Source organism: Triturus cristatus, chromosome 7 (assembly GCF_964204655.1).
Source record: "Triturus cristatus chromosome 7, aTriCri1.1, whole genome shotgun sequence".
Classification (NCBI taxonomy): domain Eukaryota; kingdom Metazoa; phylum Chordata; class Amphibia; order Caudata; family Salamandridae; genus Triturus; species Triturus cristatus.
Window position 1 is genome coordinate 828,773,015 of NC_140590.1, and position 22,969 is coordinate 828,795,983.

General features: G+C 46.0%; 1 protein-coding gene across 3 annotated transcripts in view; it reads left to right on the plus strand.

Annotated features, from left to right (window-relative positions):
- The window catches only part of MGAT4B (alpha-1,3-mannosyl-glycoprotein 4-beta-N-acetylglucosaminyltransferase B), a 1,507,233-nt gene that overhangs the window by 1,425,979 nt on the left and 58,285 nt on the right, over positions 1–22,969 (plus strand). For all 3 annotated transcript variants that reach the window (XR_014966618.1, XM_085617756.1, XM_085617757.1), the window contains one exon: positions 10,298–10,410. Coding sequence is in view for 1 of the 3 variants with exons in the window: in XM_085617756.1 (XP_085473882.1) it covers positions 10,298–10,410 (113 nt within the window). In the remaining 2 variants the exon portion in view is untranslated. Of the gene's footprint in view, positions 1–10,297; positions 10,411–22,969 lie in introns of those variants that run through there.

A 22,969-nucleotide genomic window follows, 5' to 3' on the forward strand; every position in this document is an offset into this window, starting at 1 on the left:
GCTACCTTTTTACCCATTTTACTATCTTCATACATGTGAATCTAATAAATATTTTGCCTAACAAGAGGAGGTGTGGTCTGCTCCTTCCTAATAGAGTTTAAACTTCCTAGGTTCTTGTAATTACCAAATTACATTTTGAATGATTTGTTTGTCAAGAGATGCTACTTTGTACATTTAAAAAATATATATATATCTTTATTGGCATTTATAACGAACATTACAAACATCGGCATGCATCGTTTCATAGTCATGCTCTGATGAGTAGCGAATCAACATACACATTAGGTTCATGGGCCAATTACAGTGCAGGTATAGTCAGCATTTCAACTAACATGAACAATAATTTCACCTTTATGCATGTTGCCTCGTCTGTGTCCAACCCCACGGGTGCCTACTATAGTCCATGCCTCCAAACTTATGAGCTACCCAGTGTCTACCGATCCCCCCCTTCCCAACCCCCCTCCAAACTAAACTCCAACCCCTGCCCCCCCATGTCTTGTGTACGATCCCAAGTTATGCGCCCTTGTCTTTTAACCTGCCAGTCCGTGTCCATTCACTGCCCAATATGTCCACGCTGGTCGGCCCCTCCCGCCTCCTGAGTACCGTCTGGTCCACTCCCAGGCTGTGCTCTTCCCTCAGCCTCCTCTCCATCTTCGCATTCCTCCCCCCACCCCCGCTCGTCCACTCTGCTACCATTGCCCTCCAGGCCTGTAAGTCATCTTCCAACTTTCCGTCGCGCCTGGTCTGCTGCATTCGAATCATCTCGACTGTCGCCCATTCCTGCACGTCTCGTCGCCATTGTGTCTTTTTGGGCGGTCGGCGACCCAGCCACGAGATAGCGATCCGCCTTTTCACAAGCACCAATCCCAGGAGGACAAACTTCCTGCTAAGATTCTTATGCTTAGGTCAGGCAGCAAACCCAACACCACCACCCGGATCTCTCCTTCTATCTCCCATCCTGTTGCTCCCCGCAACGCAGTCAGGACCTCGGTCCAATATCCCTAAAGCACAGGGCAGACCCAGACCATGTGGACAACCGTAACTTTCATCTCTCCACACCTAGGACACTGCCCCGATAGCTCTGGGTAGATCGTATACAGCATCTTGGGGGTCAGATACATCTGATGTACATAGTTGAATTGGATTAATTTAAACCTTGTATTCGCGCTCACTTGCTTAACCCCCTCATGGATCTTGGCCCAATCCCTTTCAGTGATTTGATCTCTAGTCAGTGCCTCCCATTTCGCTTGGATTGGCAGTACACTGACGCCCTGTTGTCCCGTATCGCCCAGTAGAGATGGGAGATCAATCTACGGCCTTCGGCCATTAATATCAAGGTCTGTAACACCTTTGAAACAGGGGGCTCGTCCAGAAACATGGGCCATAAGTCCATCGCCACTTGCGCTATCTTCCCATATTGTAAGAACTGTCCTGGACCCAGCTCAAAAGTTTCCATTGCTTGCTCACGTGTGAGGTACTGTGCGTTATCGTAGAGGTCGCCCATGGTCAGACATCCCCCTCCTGCCACCTCTGCACTGACATGGATGTGGAAATCTCGTACCCATCCAGCCAGTGTACTGCATGTTGTAATTGCGAGGCCGCATAATAATATTCCAAACACGGGACCTCCAACCCTCCGTTTTGCCACGTTCTTTGCAGAGTAGTCAGACTGACACGCTTGTGCTTGGGTCCCCACAGTAGGTCAGCTAGGAGCCTATCCAGTGCGATAAAGAAGTGTCAGCGGATCCTAAAGAAAGAGTGTTGCATTGCATACAAGCATCTGGGCAGGACCACATTTTTATCAGAGCTATCCTCCTCAAGTGACAGAGGCAGCTCCCGCCAAAGGCGCACCGAACCTCGCAATCCCTCCACTACTCTACCAATGTTAAGCGCCAGATATTGGTCGACTGTCCCCGCCAATCTGACCCCCAAATATCGGGGTGCGGTCCTCACCCTGGGAGCCCTACCTCCGGCAATCCCTAATCTGGTCGCAGGGCCAGTCTCTCCAATGGGACCACCTTAGATTTCGCCGTATTAATCTGCAGGCCCAACACACGACCAAACCTCTCTAGGTTTCCCAGCAGAATGGTTATTGCAGCGGCCGGGTCCCGGATGTACACCAGTGTGTCGTCCGCATACATGGACACCACATAGTTAGTCTTGCCCGGCGTGATCACAAAAGCCTTCATCCCTGTCGGTAGACTCGCCGCCAGGGGCTTCATTGCCACTGCAAAGAGTAATGCCGATAATGGGCACCCCTGCCTGCTACCCCGTTGCCGTCAAAAAGCTTGCGATACCAGCCGCCCGACTCTTAATCCTGGCACTAGGTCCCGAGTACAACAGTTGCACCCATTTCAAGAACTGAGCCCCTACCTCCATTGCCCGCAGGACTTCCCAAAGATGCACCAACCCAGCTGAATTGAACGCTTGTTCAATATCTGAAAGTGCCCGGGCGCACGCCTCCTGGCGGAGCATGGGTGAGTGCCAAACGTGGGACAATTGCCGTAAATTATGGGCCGTGCTACGTTTGGGGATAAAACCCGCCTGGTCAGAATGGATGAAGCGCTGCATGTATCGTTGGAGTCGTGCCACCATAATCATGCTAATGACCTTCATGTCAATGTTCAGCAGAGATATGGGTCTGTACGACTCCGGAAGCTGAGCGTCCCTATCCACCTTAGGGAGCATGACAACCACCGCTTCATTCATAGAGGGCGGGAGCGCACGATGCTGCAAGGCCTCATTATACACCTCAAAAAGGTGGTCTGCTAAGATGTGCGCACATTTCATATAGAATTCTGCCGGTAAGCCATCATTTCCCGGGCTCTTGGCCGATTTCAGGGATTTGATACCTCCCAGTATTTCTTCCTTCAAGATCAGTTTGTCCAGCATTTGGCTGGTCTCATCCTTCAAACGAGGGAGGGTCAGAGTAGTTAGGAGCCTCTCCATCTCCTCTAGGGCCGGGGTGGGGCGCCCTACGTATACTCCGGCCAAATGATCCGCCAAAGTATCCAACATGCCCTGCTGGCTGTACACAGTGTGTCCTTCCGTAGTCTTCATCTGTACTATAGGAGACTTCAGTGTCTCATTACGGATCAGTCTCGCTAGTAATGCCCCCGAGCGATCTCCCTCCGCATGTAGGCGCTGTCGGTATGCGGTATAGTTGAACTGCTTGAGGCGGCATAACGCCGCTAACAGTGCCGTCTGTGCCTCCTGACACTCATTCAAGCTGCCAGGCGCTGTAGGTAACACCTTTCCTGCTCATCCAACCTCCTCTCAGGAATCTGAATATCACATTCAAGCTGCTTCTGACCCCATAGGTCATGCTGAGGCAAAACCCATGTTCCACCACTTTTATTGCCTCCCACGCCACACCCCTCTATGATGCCAAACCCCAATTAGTCATAAAATAGTTAAAGATTTCCTCCTCTAGCTTCCAGGCGAAGGGCGGGTCTGTGAGTGCCTCTGTTTGGAGTCTCCATGTGGGGACTGCCGCCCTAGGCCTGCTCTTACTCAGGGTTAAAAGCAACAGGGAGTGATCCGATATATGCCTCGGGAGGTACACTATCTCCTCCACCCTGGGCATCAAAGTCTGCGACAAGAGGAACTGATCCATCCTGCTGAATGTATTGGTCACTGAGGTATGACAGGAGAACCCCCGAGAATCCGGGCGCAGAACCCGCTTCTAATAGGCCCAGCTCACTCATTACGTCCACCAGCGCCACAGTCATGCCGGGCTTGGTGTTCGCGCGGGGTTTCACGGTCCAGCATCTCATCCAAGACACAGTTAACAGCCCCAAAAAGGACAATGCCTCCACCCAGGTAGGGAGTCGCTGCAGTCAGTACTTCATAAAAGAAGTCTTCGGCGTCCGAGTTAGGGGCATACACATTTATCAGGCACTTCTCCTGACCGTCCAGCCTACCATGCAGTATTACGTAATGTCCCTCAGGGTCCAGTACATGGTGTGGTGTTGAAATGGGGTCCTGGGGGCCACCCAGATTAGCACCCCTGTGCAAATCCTGAGAATGAAGTGGCATACAGCTGTCTTCGCCACCTGCGCCTGATGTACGCTAACATATCACCCCAAACATGCATCTCTTGTCAACCTGCTATGGCTATTTAATACCTCCGTAAGTATGAGTGTACTCTTCTATGCTTCTCCAGCGCCGCCATCCCCATATATTCCATGTAAGGAGTTCCGTCAGGGAGGGAGCCATAAGCCCACCCAACTGGCACCCCACTTCCGTTTCCATCCCTCCAGTAGTGTATCGAACTGGTCAATCTGTGGTGAACCACAACCCAGACATGGACCCCCTTAACTTCCCCAATAACCATGAATAACAATGAAAACTAATGGAACTCTCCAGGCCCCCCCCCCCCACCCACTGGGCAGTGCGATAAGACTATCCCTCCTGCCAACATAGCGAGTGAACAGTGCCATCCTCTGCCCCATACCAACCCCCTCAGGCTTTTCCAATGAAAATTAGGACTCCGTAGCATTCTCCCCCAGTCCAATATACAGAGCATGGCCTGCTGGGTCACGCCCTGAATAAGACCATTCACATCAGTGCTATGCAAGCTACTTTTTACATTTATACATAAAAAAACATGAGTCCTTCCCACTTACATGTTTAAAACTATAGATGACAAGAAATAGCAACAAGAATAAATACAGTAGATGTGTAAAGCGGGAGCCGTGACAAAGCGCTAACAAAGATGACAGTTAATGAATTGAGCTGGTTGGAATATCCAACTGGCTGGCGTCCGTGCTGGCATCTGAAAACAACTGGTACTGCACAGCGCCGTGTTAAGAGTGACTGCTTCTCGGAGACATGAACAAAATCTGAAGGAGACAGAGCCCTACCACATCGTCACCTTGTCAAATCCTCCACTGTCCTTATGCGAGATCGCATCGGGGTGTGGACCAAGCTTATGTCCATCTTCTTGGTACCCCAAAAACATTATACAATTATATACAAGTCTACAAAGTGGTGAACAAGGCAAGAAATCCTTGAGCATGGCTTGTGGTTTGGTGCCTCTCCTTCCACTAGGCTTCACCTGACTACCCCTACACCATCTCTACGTTGGTACCGCTCATCTATTTTTCTTCACAATTGTATGGTTCTCCATATTGAGTTTAATTGTGGTGGCCAGGGAGAAGGTTGCTGCTCATCAGGGTGGTCTTGTAGGGTTGTGACCCACAATGATGACTACCCCCCAACCTTCCCTGGGTGTGAAGGCCCCCTACTAATCCCCAGCTTAGGGAGAAGCCCAGCCCACCCCTTAGACCTTCAATTAATGTGTCCTCAGCTTCCCGCAGCAACCTGCTTCACCCCCCTTCAGTTGTAGCTCCTGTTCAATGTACGTCATTTGGGTGTGTGGGACCAGTAGAATTTCACAAGAAAAATAGCAAATGCCATAGACAGGCTTATGATGGACATGTTTATAATGGCAAGGAAAGAGGGGAAGCTCCCAGCAGATCTGACTACTGCCACAGTTGCTAAGATTCATGAAGCAAGGAAAGGGCGAGAAGACTGCACTTCATACCTGCTGGCCTCATGAATAAACAGTGAGACGAAGATGCAGGCAAAGATCCTAGTGAACAGTTTGATGTCGATATTGCACACATTGGCACACCCGGACCAATCCTCTTTCAAGCCAAGCAGGTCAGCCAGGCTTCAGCTACGGTATCTACACTATAACCTGTCCTGCCCTGAAAGTCAGAGCCAGCGGCTGTGAAGCCGTTCGATACTGATAGGTCCATTGAATGGCTGTTTATGTGCCACATTGCACAGTAAATGAGCTTCATTTCCTCTTATGGCTAAAATTACTGTATAATAAGCACCGTAGAGCCACTGGAGGAGGGACTAAAAGTTGATATGTTGGATCGGATAGAAGTGGTGCGCAGAGTTTTAAAGAAAGCTATCACTGTATGCTGACGACATTTAGTTGTATTTTCTGGAGATTAAATTGTTGCAAAAATTCAGATTAATCTTCGAAACTATGATAAATACTTGGGTCTCTGAATAAACTGGGCAAAATCACTCTTGTTCTTTATTGACCTATTGTCATCACATATTGGCCTACCTATACCACTTTGAATAGAAATGGAGCACTTTAAATATTTTGAGATTTAGATAATGATGAGCAGAGTGAAATTCTCTATACATAACCTGCAGTCTTTGTTATGGGAACTGGAGGGGACACTCATGCCCTGTAGGACATTATTGTTATTCCTGCTGCTGGGGACAAGGGCACTCTTGCTCAACCAAGATTCCTGTATATTTGTTAGACCACATCTTATACTGTGTCTGAAAAGAGTTTCTAAAGATTGTAAAAACTGCTGCGAACACTGCCTGGAATGGAGCTAGTCGCACTTCAAAAACTTCATGAAGGTGAGTTCTGATTCCTTATACTACAAGGCTGGGCAACTAGTCACTTTTAATGATTGCGCAATTGCCCCTCAGGGTGACATGGCATTTTCACTAGAAAGATTCCTGATGGGTAAAAAATGATATCCACTTGTTCTCTATTGAAAGCGGGTACCCCGCCACCTGCATTTTGCAAGGACTTGGCGTTAATAATCTGGACAAGACTGACTAGGGAAACTGTCTGGTTGGAGAGACTGATACCTAAAATGCCATTCTGGGTGGTGAATAGACTAAAGGAAATTACAACCCTTAAAAGGTTTATGGCATGGGTCACCCTTGGGTTAAAAACCCTGGGAGATATGCAAGGTGAATGGGACATAATGCCATTCACACTACTGAAAGCTAACCCGCTCTACTCGCTGACACCTGTGGGAAAAGGGAATCACTGAAGGAATTGTCTCCTAAAATCAGACTATTACGTGACAAAATGCAATTTCTATAATGATATTCACACAGGCAGGCACACAAAACCTCAAAACAAAGTGGGAGGAGAATGTAATTCCATTTGAGGATGTCCTCATCTTACCACACATGGTATCAATAAGAGCATACTTCAAACTTGTACAGCTAAGAGTATTTCACAGGGTAATATTATACATGGGTTCACCTAAAGAAATGTGGAGGGGCAAGTAGTGACTTGCATCTGAGAGGCAATTTCCATAGGGAGGATTTCTGCACACAATATTTGATTACCCCTTTATAGATAAATACTGAGAAGAGGCAGGAAGGCAGTTGAAAGAGGTATTGGACTTACCTTTGACCTAAAGGTGTAACCATGGTACTACTAGGAATCTTGGAGGTTCAAATTGCACCAAAATATGAACAAGCATTTGCAATGCAATAGGACTCGCATTTCCGAGACTTTGAGCTACTGGCATTGTAAATCACAAACCTTTTATCTATGTGTTGCTTTTAAAAACATCTAAATAAAAGGCATTGTCATTTACAATGCCAATAGCTTAAAATTTCGCAAATGCGAGATCTATTGCATTGCAAATGCTTGTTGTACTTCTGTAACCATGCCAGATTGGTTCTGCTTGCAATAGTTATGAAAAGGATTATCCATACTCTTGTCACCGCTTCTTTTTAATCTGAAATTAATGGTATTGTTACCAGTAGTAGTATACATTAGCTATCCCTTTCACAGAATGCCCTGTTTTGGTACTTACTGTTGAGCTCTTATGCATTGATGAATCCGTTTTCATTACTACTTAATACGTTGCCATTATTTTGTTTCCTCTGCATCTTCCTCTACACAGTACTGATGATTTTATGCCCCTCAATGGATCCCTATACCCTCATAACTATATTGTATTTGTTCCCACCAGGATGTTAATGCTTCTCTGCTTTTTAAAGCATCTGTCCATCTATTTACTTGCTGTGCTCTTTGCTGTTTCCCCTTTCTTCCACATTGTCTGTCTTGCACAGTGGGCATCCAGACAGATTTACAAGCCACTTCACAGAGAGGAATTTGTATGTCTTAACATCTGTGAAGGTAGAAATGTACATGAGCGTTCACTGTAAGCACTCATGGGGAGGATGGGATCAGTGGGAAGTAGCACAGGGCACACAGAGGGAAATTCACAGAATATGAGACGGGCACCATAAGTATACTACACACAGAATCACAGAATGCGGGACGCCTGTGACTTCTCTGTTGAAGTCACATCCCTATTCTTTCATGAAGCACTCGCACCAACATGGGCTGCCTTGGAGCACTTAAGAATTTCAAGCAGGAAGAAAAAAGAGAAATATGACAATGCAGTATGTTTCCATTCATCCTGAAAGCTGGAAGGTTTGAATGAGTCCTTTAAACAAGAATCCATACGTAGACCTTAAAAGGAAGAAAAACGAGCAGGTGGAGATGTAGCTTTGGGTATTTGGTCAACCTAGATAGGTTAATGAACTACTAGAGCAGAATTTGAAAAGGAGGCTAACCGCATACAGAGGTGTCCAGACAGGAACAGCCACATAATGCCATAGAAATTGGACAGCATAATTGTGTGCATAGTGCAGGCAGAGTAAGTCACACAATCTAAGTCTGAGTCAGGGACTTGCTACGTGAAGAAGGTGGTGTCATTAATGACATAAACGGGTGCACTGGGAGTCCGTGTACGGTACACCCAATAAGACAAGCCCGGGAGTGGTGCGCGCGCGCTCTAAAAGGAATTTTTAAAAAAAGCATGGCAAAGGTTCCTGCGTGCGTGCGTGCACGCGCAGTCTGCTCTTTTTCAAAGCACATACTCGTGCTTGTGGCGTGCCGCTGCGCACTCCCGCAAGCTGTATGCTGCCACAAGCACGAGTATGTGCTTCGAAAAAGAGCTGTACAACAGCTAAAGGTCTCCTATGTAGCACATGCACGCTGCGTAGGCGAGACCTAAAAACCGCTCATAAACCAGGGACTGATCGTTGCGAACAGGGACGTTCCACAGTAATGGGAAGCCCACCTTGACGGCAGAAAAAGGGGTCTGTGTGGGAAGGAATTGATCATGGATGTTCCATAAAGTATGCGGAGTGAGGATGGAGCATGGTGGGCTCGAACTGGTATGAAGAGTGGTAAAGGGGGGGGGGGGGGTCTAGATATGCTTACTTTCTGAAGCTTAATTGACCCCAAGATTCATTGCAAAAACTGCCCACCTCCCCTAGGGCCACTGACATTACTGTTGAATTTGGTCCTCATGGTGTTGAGATTCCACATGCTTTGGAACATGGACATACCAGAATGCTACTAGTGAACAAGGTTGTGTTTACCTGTTACTGCCTCCTAGTAGTGTTGTTTTTGGATAGCGTTGTGTATAACCTCTATAAAAGCTTAAAAAAGTAAAGATCCAAAGTAGGAACTTATAATTCTATTATGACATTGAGCTTTCCTGTGTTTTCAGATTAAATGACATCCACTGGATAAGTTTATCTTCTCTTGTATTAAATAAAGCAATAACGGATTTTGATAGTCCTAAGCTCAGTATTACATGGGGTGACATTAGTGGGAGTCCTCAGCTGGCAATCAAACTTTTATGAGATTGCATTAATGTCTAGTTGATTTCATAAAATCTTGCTCTTCAGAACTCCCTGATATGCTTGACTGGCAATGCTGATCTTTCCTAAATGGAATCAAGAGTGGAAGCAGTGAAGGTGTTTTCAGTGCTTGGTTGTAGGACAAAATTATGTAATTTTGTTTTTGTAAAGCCATTCACAATATGACATGAGCTTTACCTATTTTAAAAGGCACAGGTTTGATACAGGCTAGACCTGCTTTTATATACTTGCAAATGTTGACCAATGTTTGGGAAATCTTTAGCATAGCTAGCTTTTTGACCTCAGCAGTCAGAATACGGAAAAAAAGAAGGACCGCCATTAATTAGTATATTTTAAATTTAATTAAAAGTATTGTGATGATCCAGATTCTGAGTTCTTTGTATTTTGTGATGATCGAGTTTTTGTAGTATTTTTATGGGAAATTTTATTGGTGATTTTAATGTATTATGCTTTTATGGTTTTAAATAACCGAATAAAGTGAATTTGACTGACTGACTGACTTGAACTAATATGATTAACCTGTTGCAGTGATTAATCTGACAATGCAAGGACACATTAAAAGGTTTCTTTGAGGGAAATTTCGCAAAACAAATGGACTCTAATGGGGATGGTGGGGTGGAGTGTTAAGAACTTGGTACACCTCAAAGTGAAAACAATTAAGTGATTAAATGAGTTAAAAGTAGACCGGTGTCATTGTTTGGAAGTACTGTGAATATTGTCTACTTTCTCTTCTCCTTGCTTACACCTGCTGTAATAATAGGTGACCAATTTTTCTATTAGTAGCTTCAACATACCTTCCCTCATAGTCTTCATTTTATTTTCTCTATAGGATCCTTTTCAAAAGGAATCGCAGAAGGAGAAGTGGATCCGACATTCGGGCCTTTGGAGGCAATCCGTCTTTCTGTGCAGACTGACTCCCCTGTGTGGGTCATCTTAAGCGAGGTGAGGATAGAAGCATACATAGAGACATGTGGATGAGTGATGTGGTCATCTGCTCATGTCTAGATTTGTGCATTGTCACAGTTAAAGTGTAGTCTATGCCGGTGGTCAGTTGTCTGTCCTATGCAATCTGATAGAGACATCTAGCCACAGACTCCTCAATTTAGAAATATCCCCAATGTTTGTACAGCAGTTCCTCTGTGCGTCGATATAGGTCGGCTAGCGACTCATTAGCGACGTCATCTCTCAGATGTGACGTCAACAGAGTCCACACAAGACCTCAACACACAATTAACCCTGCACCCGAGAAGCACAAACAATCTATTTGTAAAGGCAAAAGTGCATCATATTTCAAAAACAGAACAAAATATAAGTAAAGAGCTTCCCAAATGAAAAGACCAGGCGATCGTATTTTTTGATTGTAGAGAACGTCGTCCTTTTATTCCAAAAACGTCATTCTTTAAAATACACAACAGAATTGCTTGCCAACGCGTTTCGTCCCTCATGGGAATTCTTCAGGGCTCAAAATATTCTGTATCTGCTGACGTTTTTTTGAAAGTTCAAATATGATATTTAAATCAGCAAAGAAGATATGGTATATGTTAAATCGTGGTCCTGATGTCAATATTGCATCTGTATGTCCGTCTCAGAAGCCATCCCTCCTGTTTTTCCTTCTGAGAGACACGATGATGGAGGTGATGGAAAGGGTTTGGAGTTTTTCCATCCCATAGAGAGCACGGTTCAACCTCCAACGTAGTTTAGCTGGTTGATTGTTTTGGGGGAAGCCAGTGGCTTGGAGACTTCGCCTGCCTTGGGCCTTGTGTCACCTCCTGGTTTGGCTACTGAGGCGACCTCCTCTCTGGCGGATATGCTAAGGGAAGTTTCTGCCGTTTTGGGAGTGACGTTTCCGTCCGTGGAAATGACAAAAGATCCGGTAATTGCTGACTTGTATCAAGGCCAATCTGCTGGGGGCTTGGGCTAAGACTGAAACACTGACCCCTGTGGATCACTGTGTTTCTTACAGACATTGACAGGCTTCTGGAGATGCAACATGTATCCTTAGACATCCAACACATCATAGTTTAGTGGTTCAGGCTGCCTTGGTCACCCAAAACTTTGATCCATTTCCTACTGTCCCCCCAGAAAGAGAGTCTAGGAAACTAGATACATGTGGCAGACATTTTTTCGCATCCACCAGTTTTGCACTGCGATCTCTCAATACTTCTGGTGTACTTGCACGCTTCTCCCTATACATTATGGGACTTGGAGCACCTGCTGCCTTCCCTTCTGGAAGAGACCCAAAATTACCTTGTCCCGCTGGTACGGGATGGGCAACAAGCTGCTAAACTCATTTTTTCGCTGTGGAATAGACATCATTGATTTTGTAGGTCGGGCTATGGCCTCTTCTGTAGCACTTCATCGACGTGCCTGGTTGCGCACCTCTGGGTTTTCAGAGGCTGCTCAAGCCACCTTGATTGATATGTCTTTTGATGGCGCCTTTCTATTTGACACGCATGCTGACTCTGCCTTGCGGAGCTTTAGTGATAGTCAGGGTGGAAAAGTTTCTTAACTCTGTCTGCTTTCCTAAACTTTCGTGGTAGTTTTCTTCAGGGAAAGCCTCCTTTTTTAGGCCTCGCCTACGCAGCGCGCATGCGCTGCATAGGAAAAAGACCTTTAGCCATCGATTCCCTTTTTCAGGCAAAATCGTGCACGCGTTGCTTTGCTTTGAATGGCAACGCGTGCACGTTTGGCGATTCCCTTGCGGGAGCGAACGGCGCCATCTGGTAGCAATTATCGCACTCGCTCCCGCAAGGGAAACGCTGTGCGTCGCTGCTCTCGGCCACACTCCCCCCCACTTGTGAGTGCAAGGCGCGCGCGATTGTTTCCTTTTATGTGCGTGTGTTTTTTTTCTCTCTCATTTGCGGCTGCTCCCCCATCACATGTCCACCACCTACCCCTGCGTTCTCCATTTTGTTCTCTCTGCTACCCTCAAGCATCTCAAGTCCCACTCTGCTTTTGTTTTATTTCCTCTTGTCCCGTGCTCCTTCATTGCACCACCATCCCGCCATGCTTACTGCCAGTATTGTTGATGTGCTCACCCTACCACAGGCTCCTCTGTTGCTCCCCACTCCTCAACATCCACTTTAAAAAAAACTTTTAAGGTAGACCCCGCAGCTGCAATTTGGTACCGGCCACCTTCTCCTAAATGCTTCGTAACACATACTTGTGTAGGCGTCATTACACTGGCACCACTGTAGCATCATGATGCATATATGTGCATGTGTGGTGATGAAAGTACATACATACTGCACCACACTGGGACTGAGGCTTTTTCCCTTTTGCTGATGCTGAACATAAAAAGTGGACTTTCTTTAAGACAATTTCTTTCAACGGTATTTGCTTACTTATATAATATGAAATACAAAATGCAACCCAATAACACTGTTCCTTGTGTATTTTTTCATGGTTATTGTGGGTCATATTCACAGGGTTTGGTCTGGAGTATCCATGTTTTACTTTATAAAATCGGCTAGCAGTGGAGCAAATGTAGGCAGATCTTGAACACCATCGGGAGGTTTAATTGCACATTTTTGGACATTTACTCAAGAAGATGCTCTGTACAGTCGAAGATTTGCTTCTGTGCCTTTCTTTGCGTATGCGAGGTTACTGTGATTCTTCCACTTCAGATACTGTTTATGATCGGAGGTGCGTGATCTTGAGGATAATGCTGGAGAGATGCGGGCAGCATAAAAAACAGATTTTTGAGCTTTGTCTTGAAGTTCAGGTCATTGGACACGAGCATTGTTTTTTTCTTTGCTTACTCCGCCTCAATTCTGATGTCACCTCAGTCCTTGGCCAGCCACCTTCCTGTTGGGTGTCTGTGGGCCCACAACATTGTTCTTGTGGAAGAGGGATGAACCACTGCTCGCCTAAATAGCATTGACTCCTGAGTGAGAAGGTTGGGCCAGGTGGAGCTGGCACAGGTGGAAATGGTACCACTGCCGTCTACACCGTTGCCACTGCTCTTCTCTATAGCATTGACCCCCGTCTCCCATGCGAAGTCTCGACCTGGTGAAGATGGCACAGGGGGAGATGGTACCACTGATGTCCGCTGGCTCTTGAAACTCTCCCTCAGGTTCAAACTCAGGAACTCTCAAGTTTTACATCATTATTTGAAACTTGCATCACACACCGTATAAGATGGGCAAGTACAAAATGGGCAAAAAGGTTTAAGATTAAGTGCTTCGAAAATGAAGATTTAAGTAATACCTAGACTTTACATAGTGCATTTTTTTATAATTGTATTTTAAAAGAACACACTTCACAGCTTAGCCGGTGGTTCTCTTATAATACCTCTCAAAAAATAAATGCTTCATCAGAAAGCTTCAAGGGATTCCATCAATTAAAGCCAATAGGGCTTCCGAGGACCCTTTACGTTTGCAGATTAACCAGTTGCGCACATTCAAAGTTTGATCAGGCAGCGGCACCCAGGCAAGAAGGCTCTGTCTGCGCCTCCCACAGGAGAACCCCTCCATGCCTTACACTGCGGCTGAAGCAGTTCAACTCGTGGAATTAACCTCCCCGGGCGGTTGCCTTTTCATAAAAACAAAAACAAAGCATTGGCCTAGCCAATAGGTCTCGCATTTAGGACCTTATAAGTGTTTACTTATCCAGCACAATATCATTGGTGCAACAACATCAACTGTTGCATGGCTAAACACTTATAAGGGCCCAAAGGCGAGACCTATGACTATGTCAATACTTGTTATTTACATGTGAGCCCTTCATAAGGCAGTGCCCATTGGCTTTTCTTTACAAACTTTCCGTTTCTAGGATCATACCAGGTGAGGTATTCCTGCTTGCTGCAGGTACTTTTATTCTTTTCATTCTGTCAATGACAGGTTAAGTTTTCCAGCTATCTGGGACATATGTTATTTTGAAATGTTATGTATACCCATTCTTACGGGTTTGATGCTTGTGGTTCTACCCGAATACTTATTCTATTTTGGTTACTTTGTTTGCGTTGTGCAGATGCACTGTTACCTTGTTTCCTTGGTATGCCTTGTAGGTATGTAAAGGTCTACTTCTGTTGTCTAATATCCCTTGTAGGGACTTAAGTTTACCTGTGTTTGAACACAAAGTGTTTGTGACTTACGCAGCGCACTAGTGCATTATTATCCTCTCCTCCATCTGCAGCCATCATAAATGTCTTTTATAGCCATAGCACAGTTCTTCATTAATGGCTAGTTTTCTTTCCATATAGGAAGTAATGAAAAACGGGGCACGATCTTTAACCTAGGTAGTATTTTAGCTTGTGCCTAAGGCTTTTTCTTGGCACTAGGCTCCTAAGACTTCCTCAAGTTAGCTCATCAGGGAAGCCATGTGTGGCGAACAACGTCGCTCACTTCCTCATTTGATTTACTATAACAGAGGCTAATATTCCGTAAAATGTCATTGAGCATTAATGCTAAGAAACATAATTTAACTTTTGCAAGGAGTCACGTGACGACTAGCATGTAAAGGGTGAGGTTGGTGCCTCTTCGATATCACGTGAGGGGATAGGTCTGTTCCTGTCGCTATGAGACGGGTTCTCGAGCCCCTGACAGAAATAGGATTTTCAGTCCCTGTTGACATACTAGGTAGGAGGGTTTTCTATTCGAGACAACGCAGAAAGCTGTAGTAAACATGGTTGATATCTAAGCTACCATATTACGCTATATCAATGCCTGTAGTCAGTGTCTTTTATTTGACAGTCTAAACATTCTGTTAGTTGTAGTTTTAACCACTCCTAATGAAAGCACTTGGACCAAGCTAACATGGTTTGCAAGAGGAAATCCCAGAACTGAAGCATTGTGTCCTTCATGACATGGAATGGAATCCATTGAGATATCCATTCACTCGGTTATCAGTCCTGTTTCTTTTCACCGATACTAAAACATCAACTACATAGTTGACAGCCAAGTCTCTGTGTATTCATTGCTAATTATTGGCGTCCCTAAAGCCACAGAGTGTCCTGCTTTTCCGGTGCCAAAAAACGTGCATAGTTTTGTCTTGTGCGCGTTAGTTCACGGCAGTAGTTTTTTAGGATTTTGTGTGCAAGTGCATTCCTTTTCAGGTCTCGCCTTGCTATCGCGTCAGCGATCGCAAAGCGAGACTATTGAAAGCGGGTTTGAAAAGTGCTCCCAAAAAAGCGGATTGCATGGCTAGCACGCACACAATCACGCGCATCGTGCCGCCATGCAATCCGCTTTTTGGGAGCACTTCAAAGGGTCCGCTCCCGCGCCTGGAATGCGCTCCCCCGCCCCCAAGCGCGCGCGCGCCATGCTCCGCCGGGCTTGTCTTTTTTTCCGTTTTTTTAAAAAACTTTAAGCGCGAGGCGCGCGTGCTGCCAATGCTTGTTATGAGCTTCTACTTGTTATTGCTCCATTTACTTATTTTGCAGCTTGTTTCAATTTGACACATTTTATTTTTCAAGTGTTCATTTCTATCTTTTACTGTCTTCATTCTGCTGCTTGCTTTCTCTTGGTTCTCACAGTTTGTTTGCCGCAGCTTTTCTTTCCATTTTTCTCCCCTCTTCAGGCATCTGATATTCTTTAGCAGTTTTGTATTTTCATAGGGCGTCTCTAGTTTGCCCTTTTCTCACTCAATAATTTTCCCTGATATTTCTCCAATTCTTCGAGTAATCACATTTCCAATATCCATGTTTCGCCCCTATTTTTGACAAGATTGTTTGCATTCGTTCAAATACCTCCTTCTATTACACACCTCTACACGCACGTTCTGCCAGATATCCGCATCCACGGTTTCTTCCTCTCGCTCTCTTTCATTCCTCCGTTCTCTTCGTCTCCTCACATTTCTCTTCCAGCTGTGCTAGGTTCTCTCTCTTTGCGTTTGAAAAGAAAGGTTCCTCGAAATCGCCATCGCCACCCCTTATCTAACACATTTCACTCGGATCATCTCAAGTAGAATCTGCGGCTTTGCTCTTTTTCACACTGAGACAGCCGCCATTGTTCAGCATGACTGAATTCTAACAAAGGAACAAAGCGTAGGATAACAGCGCAGTCTTGTTGTAGTTTAGCCTGTGTAAAAAACTTACATAGACATTTTTTACCCCACACTTGATATTTATAAAACTATAATATTAAACAACGCTATTTACTTTGCTTAAAAAAAGCAATTTTACTGGGACAATAGTCGAAAAGTATCATTAAAAGAGTTGCCGGGCTCTTATAAGGCGGCAACTTTACACAGCGTGTGTTCTGTTTAATCTGCTTAATCCAAAAATCACGAACGTTAATACAAATGGGGAGGGGATAGTGTTTAAAGGCCAAACATGTGTTTCGGATTATGCAGCATCTTTATACAGTACATTATTTTTTATTTAGTGAAACTCCCAGCAAACCGTGTTTTTCTTCTAACTTTACTGGTGCCCTTTGTTGCTTCAACCACCTCAGGGGCCTGCTGTCATTGATTTGCATCCCACAGATGCTGCAGACGAATAGATTCCTATCTTTCTCGGTTGGCTTGTTTACGACTAATTAGCCTGCCTGGTTTCCTTTTTCAAGTGTCAGGAATTTTACAGCCGTTTGCTCAGACTCCTGCTGTCCCCTGTGTTCGTGGGACTTAAGATGTTGCACGATTATTTATATATTGTTTTCACTGTAAATTTAGTCGCTTCTCTGCGCTCCTTTTTTTAGTCCATGCGAACGGTTTATTTATAGCACTTGAAGGTGATATTAATTGTCTATGCCGCGGAGTCCCCGTACTGCCTGTCTTTGTGCCACAGGTCCTGAACCTGTTTATGTTTTAACAGTCAAGTGTCTATTATTTTATTTTATTTATTTTAAAAGTTTTATATAGCGCTAGCTTGACCCGTAGGTATCCGAGCGCTTTACATACATACTGTAAAGAAAAACAGACGGAAATTGCATTACATAGTAGGCAGGCGGTAAGGAAGCAAAACCAGGGGTAAAAAAAATACAGCAGGGAAGTTAAGGTGTTTAACACAGTCCGGTCACCAACTATCCTTGAATATCAAGAGAGAGGAGTAAAAAAAAATTCTATAAGTGGGTCACGTTCTTCACCCGGTGTATATGCTTAGAACGCCTCACCCTTCTGTAAACATGCCTCATGCTCGCTTCTCTTTTTCAGTATACCTGAGGCGCCTCACCCTACCTGTCTGTGCCTCAAGCGCCTCACCCTTTCTGTACACACCTCAAGCTTCTAACCCACCGGTCTATATGCCTCAGGCTTCTCACCCTGTGTATATATTCTGCATCCCTCCTCATCCTCTCTTTGTATAACATGACTGTACTCGAGCGCCTCACATCTCTGCATATACCTCAAGCGCTTCCTCACCCTGTGTACATGCCTAGAGTTCCAGCTCACCCTGTGTATATATTCCTCAAACTGATCCTTATTGTATAAACCAGATGCAGCTGCCTGAAGCTCCTCACCCTGTATATATGTCTCTAGCTCCTACTTTGTACCACCACCACCAGTACCACCACCACTACCACCAGTACCACAACCACCACCACCACCAGTACCACCACTACCACCACCACTACCACAACCACCACCACCAGTACCACCACCAGTACCACCACCACCAGTACCACAACCACCACCACCAGTACCACCACCACCACCACTACCACCACCACCAGTACCACAACCACCACCAGTACCACCACCACTACCACCACCAGTACCACCAGTACCACCACCACCAGTACCACAACCACCACCACCAGTACCACCACCACTACCACCACCAACAGTACCACAACCACCACCACCAGTACCACCACCACCAGTACCACCACCACCAGTACCACCACCACCACCAGTACCACCACCAGTACCCCCACCACCAGTACCACCACAAGTACCACCACCTCCAGATCATATGTAACTCTCACTTCACACTTTATGTCTGTGTAATTTACAACACTTACACATCTTATTCACTGCACTATTTATCACTACTTTGAAAATGTCGCAGGCCTGTCTCTTCCTCTGATATTTACAATCTAACAAGTGGTCAAGAAGGCCCTTTATTGCAATGCAATAAGTCTTGCATTTGCAAAAGTTTAGGTAGTAGTATTTTAAATAACAATGCCCTTTGTTTGTTTTAGAACACAAAATATAAATAAAAGGCATTGTCATTTACAATGGCGATGGCTCAAACTCGCGTAAATGCAAGACCTATTGCATTGCAAATGCTTGTTTTTTCTTGCAGTAGTTTGAAACCTTGTCACTATGGTAACTCCCAAGCATGGTGTTTGTACGCGCATTGCGTGATTACTATTAGGTTTTGCCGCAGTTTTTCAGAAACCGATTCATGCTAGTAACTTGGGAGTATTTTTAATGGAATGTGTACCTTGCTTAGTTTTTCCACGCCAGTACCCCCAAAACAATTACACTTTAAATAAAACATGATTACCAAAGTCCTTATATTCACTCGCTGTGAGGGACACTTCTACGTGTATGTTTTGCAGCTTTCGGATGAATTATGCATGACTTGTGAGGGAAACCTATGTGACCACGATGCTTTTACACATATTGGAGACAATCTGAGGACAGAGGAGTGGGCCTGTGGTACAAAAGTGAGAAAAAAAAACGCAGTTTGTTTCCCGCCATGATAACCCAAGTACAGAAACTAGCAGCTTCAGCATTGGCAGGTGGAAAATAAAATACCTGCCGAGAGCTCTTCTGCTCCAGGGTTTCCATTCACATTTTCCACAGGATGTTTTACATTGTATGCCTTAATCTGGAGCGCATTTAATTTTTTTCTTGGAAGTCTACATACTTTATGCTGAAAAGATTATGGGCTGCTATCCGGGTCGGACTGGGGGTATATAGTGCAGTCAGGCAGTGTCTGATGGGCTGATCTGACAGAGCAGTGTGTGGGCCGTTTTTAGGTTGACCCTGGCCAGCGCATGCTCTGCGAGGCATGCTATATTAGAGTATGGACTTGAAGCTCCACCCACTCGCCGTCCATATTTTTCATTGGCGTGTCATTGTCCTTTGTAAATGCTGGCTTCTGATTTGTTAATAGGCTTGTTAGTCCCTCCTTACAATACCTTGTCTTCGTTTGTTACCTCCAATGAGAACTGGCCCTTTTACATCAGTTGTTACATGGTATGTCTTATTTAGTCTGTAAGCACTATTTTCTTTAATGAGTTTCTCCTACTGCAGCCACAACATGCTTTCCTGCAACATTCAGCGCGCCATGCGCGCCTTCACTTTACAAGCGGCCCGGAACAATGGGGGCTGCTTTTTTTAAAGTGAAATAGGTCTCCCATTTACAAGAGTTTGAGCTATTGGCATTGTAAACGACAATGCCTTTTATTTATGTGTTAATTATCAAAACAGATAAATAAAAGGCATTGTCATTTACAATGCCAATAGCTTAAACTCCTGCAAATGCGAGACCAATTGCATTGCAATTACTTGTCAGTGTTCTGGCTAACAATTGTCATCTAATGGTTTCCTTCAGGAACGTGTGGCCCTTTGACGACGTAATTCCATCTTTTAGGTGATTGGTATCTAAGAAAGCTAGGTCTCAGTTTCCATCTTTTTTCTGAAGGGTATTTCCATCCTCATGGAGGTGATAAGGGTCCTATCTCTCCATGGTCCATTATACCATTTCCAATGTATTGGGGAATTCTGTCTCCTTGGAGGAAATTTTTTCTTTTGACTTGCTTTGGAGGATGTGGGTCTGTATTTTCACTTTTTATTCATGAATAGATCTTGTCACCGGCAGAGACAGTTCTTACTGACCGTATTTCTTGTTGTGCTTGTATACATTACTGTCCTTCTTTTATCAAGAAATGTCAGTCAGGTTCCAGAGGGGTGGGCATACTTGTCCGAAGGGGCTGCCCACTAATAGTCCAGAGAACCCAAACGGCTGACCAGGGCCGCTTCGCAGCGCTTTGTCGGTGGGAGGGGTGTGCCTAAATTTTGTCTCCATCTATGTGCCCCCCGCACTTCACATTCTCACCCTCACTGCATTAGGGAAAATCCTACTCACGCTTCCCATTGGAGAACTTATTGTGGGAGGCGACTTTAACGCCGTACTTGATTCTGGCCTAGATAGGCTTGAGACCACGAAACACTATGTTCGAGGCATATGAGCTGCAGATTAGACACTGTGCATAGATCGCCATCAGGTGTTGGGCCCGGATGTTGCAGTTGTTTTTCTCTTGGAAAGTCTTTGGAAGTCACGAGGTATGTGACTCCTCCTTTGGATCGTATTGCGCATGGGCTTCGGCTCCATCTTCAGATTGTTTTTTTCCGTCATCGGGCTCGGATGTGTTCTTCGCGCTCCAGTTCCGAACCGTTCCAGTTTTCCTGTTCGGCGCGCAATCCTCCCCCTTTCGACGGTATGGTCTCGATCGCGTTCTCCACACTCGACGTGACTCTCAACAATCTAAGTCTTCGATTCCGGTCGTCGACGAAGGCCTTCGGGACCGACGAGCACGGAGTACAATGGCACACTCTTCGACTTCGATCCCCGACGACATCTTCGAAGAAGGCGTCGATGTCCCGGAACAACAGCACGCTGAAGAGGGCCTCGTCAGCGCCTCCAAAGCTGACGACTCCGACGTCGAGGACATTACTCCGGCACATAGGGGTGTGAGTACAAACGTCGACCCCGACCCAAAACCCCCCTCCACGCCATTAAAAAATGCTTCGTCACGCCTTCGGGCCTAGGTATGCACCAAAAGACTGCTTCCCATACCTCGCTTTCGGGCCCGGTTAAGAAGCCCATCAAGCCTTCAGGCAGCTCGGGCTCGAGCCAGCCTACCCTTGGTGCCGAAAAGCCCTCATCTGCACCCACACTGAAAAAGAAAACGCCCCTTTCCTCTCCCGCGCCGAGCTTGACACCGAAGCTCTCGGTGCCGAAGACTGGCACAGGCTCCTCGGCACCCATACCACCCTCGGAGCCGAGCAAGAAGCCGAAAAGCCTCGACTCCCAAACCTCGAAGTCGAAAGTCACCTCGGAACCGAGAAAGTCAAAAGACACTGTTAAACCCCACGGTTCTAAACCAAGCACCAGTGCCGAATCGACGCCGAAAATCCCACGGCTTCAACACCATCAGCACCGACGGATCTGCCCCTTACAGATGAACTGTTTTGACCCGATCCTTACCAAAAAACACTCGTAAAAGATCCAAAGACTGGTCATTTGTCGCTTAGCACTAGAAAAAGACCACTGGACAAGCCTGCACCAGCTCCACCACCAAAAAGGAGAGACTTTGCCACCTCCACTTTGAGAATTCCTTCACCTCCTCCTCCTCCTTCTCCCCCCCCCCCACTCCTCCTCCTTCTTCCGCCCACCTCATCATTCTCCTACACCATCTCCTGATGAGGATGATGATGACAGAGGGGATGGGGCGGACAACCAACCAATAGGGGACCCTACTCCTACAGGCTCCCCAGACCCATGGGACGACTACAACATCTCAGATGTCCTTAACGTCCTCCTGGACGAGCTTTACCCTCCTAGACACCCCCCCCCCCCCGAGGACACCATGGGTTTTAACCAACTACTCCATAGGGCTGCCCGCTACCACGGGGTTTATCTCCACACAGACCCCGTAGAGGAGGACTTCCTCTTGGATACATTTGACACTTCACACAGGTCTACCTCAATCCTGCCAATGCTTAAGGGAGTTATTAAGCACGCACCAGAGGTTTTTAAAGACCCAGTTAGGGCCAGGGTCATTAACCCACGTATTTAGAAAAAATATAAAGCCCCCCCAACAGACCCACCCTATATTAAAGGCCCCTCACCACTAGACTCCCTGGTATTCTCCAATTTGAGGAAACGCGCCAATTCCCAGGCATCAGGTGAGGCACCACCGCCAGATAAGGAGTCTAAACTCCTAGACGCCTCTGGTAAACGGACAGCAGCCTAGGCGGCCAACATCTGGCGTATCCCTAACACCCAAGCGCTCCTAGCCAGATATGACAGGGCACATTATGATGAGCTGGAGACAATCATGCAACACCTCCCTGATAAATATAAACATAAGGCCAACAAATTGATTCAAGAGGGCAAAAACATTACAAACACTTCCCTTCGTTGTGCCCTTGATGCAGCTGACCCCGCCTCCAGGGCCATTAATACCAGCACCCTTCTGCGTAAGCATGCTTGGCTACGCATCTCGGGTTTCAAATCTGAGGTTCAAAGTTCCATCCTCAACCACCCCTTTGATGAGAAACATCTGTTTGGTCCTAATGTAGATATAGCCCTCAAAAAAATGAAGAAGGACACAGACACGGCAAAATCTATGGGAGCCTTGCAGTCGCAAGCTCCCAGGCGCTCCTTTCGCTGTTCCTCCTTTAGAAGCCACACCGGAGGCTACTCCTCCGACAGCGCCTCCACTTCATACAAAACCCCTACCCAATCTACCTTCACTAGGGGTTATCAAAGAGGCAGTTACAGAGGTAACAATAACAATGGCAGAGGCAAAACTAACACCTCCCGCTCTGCCTCTAACCCCACCCAGTGACTTCCCTCCGCTTCCTCCAGACTATTCCACTCCAG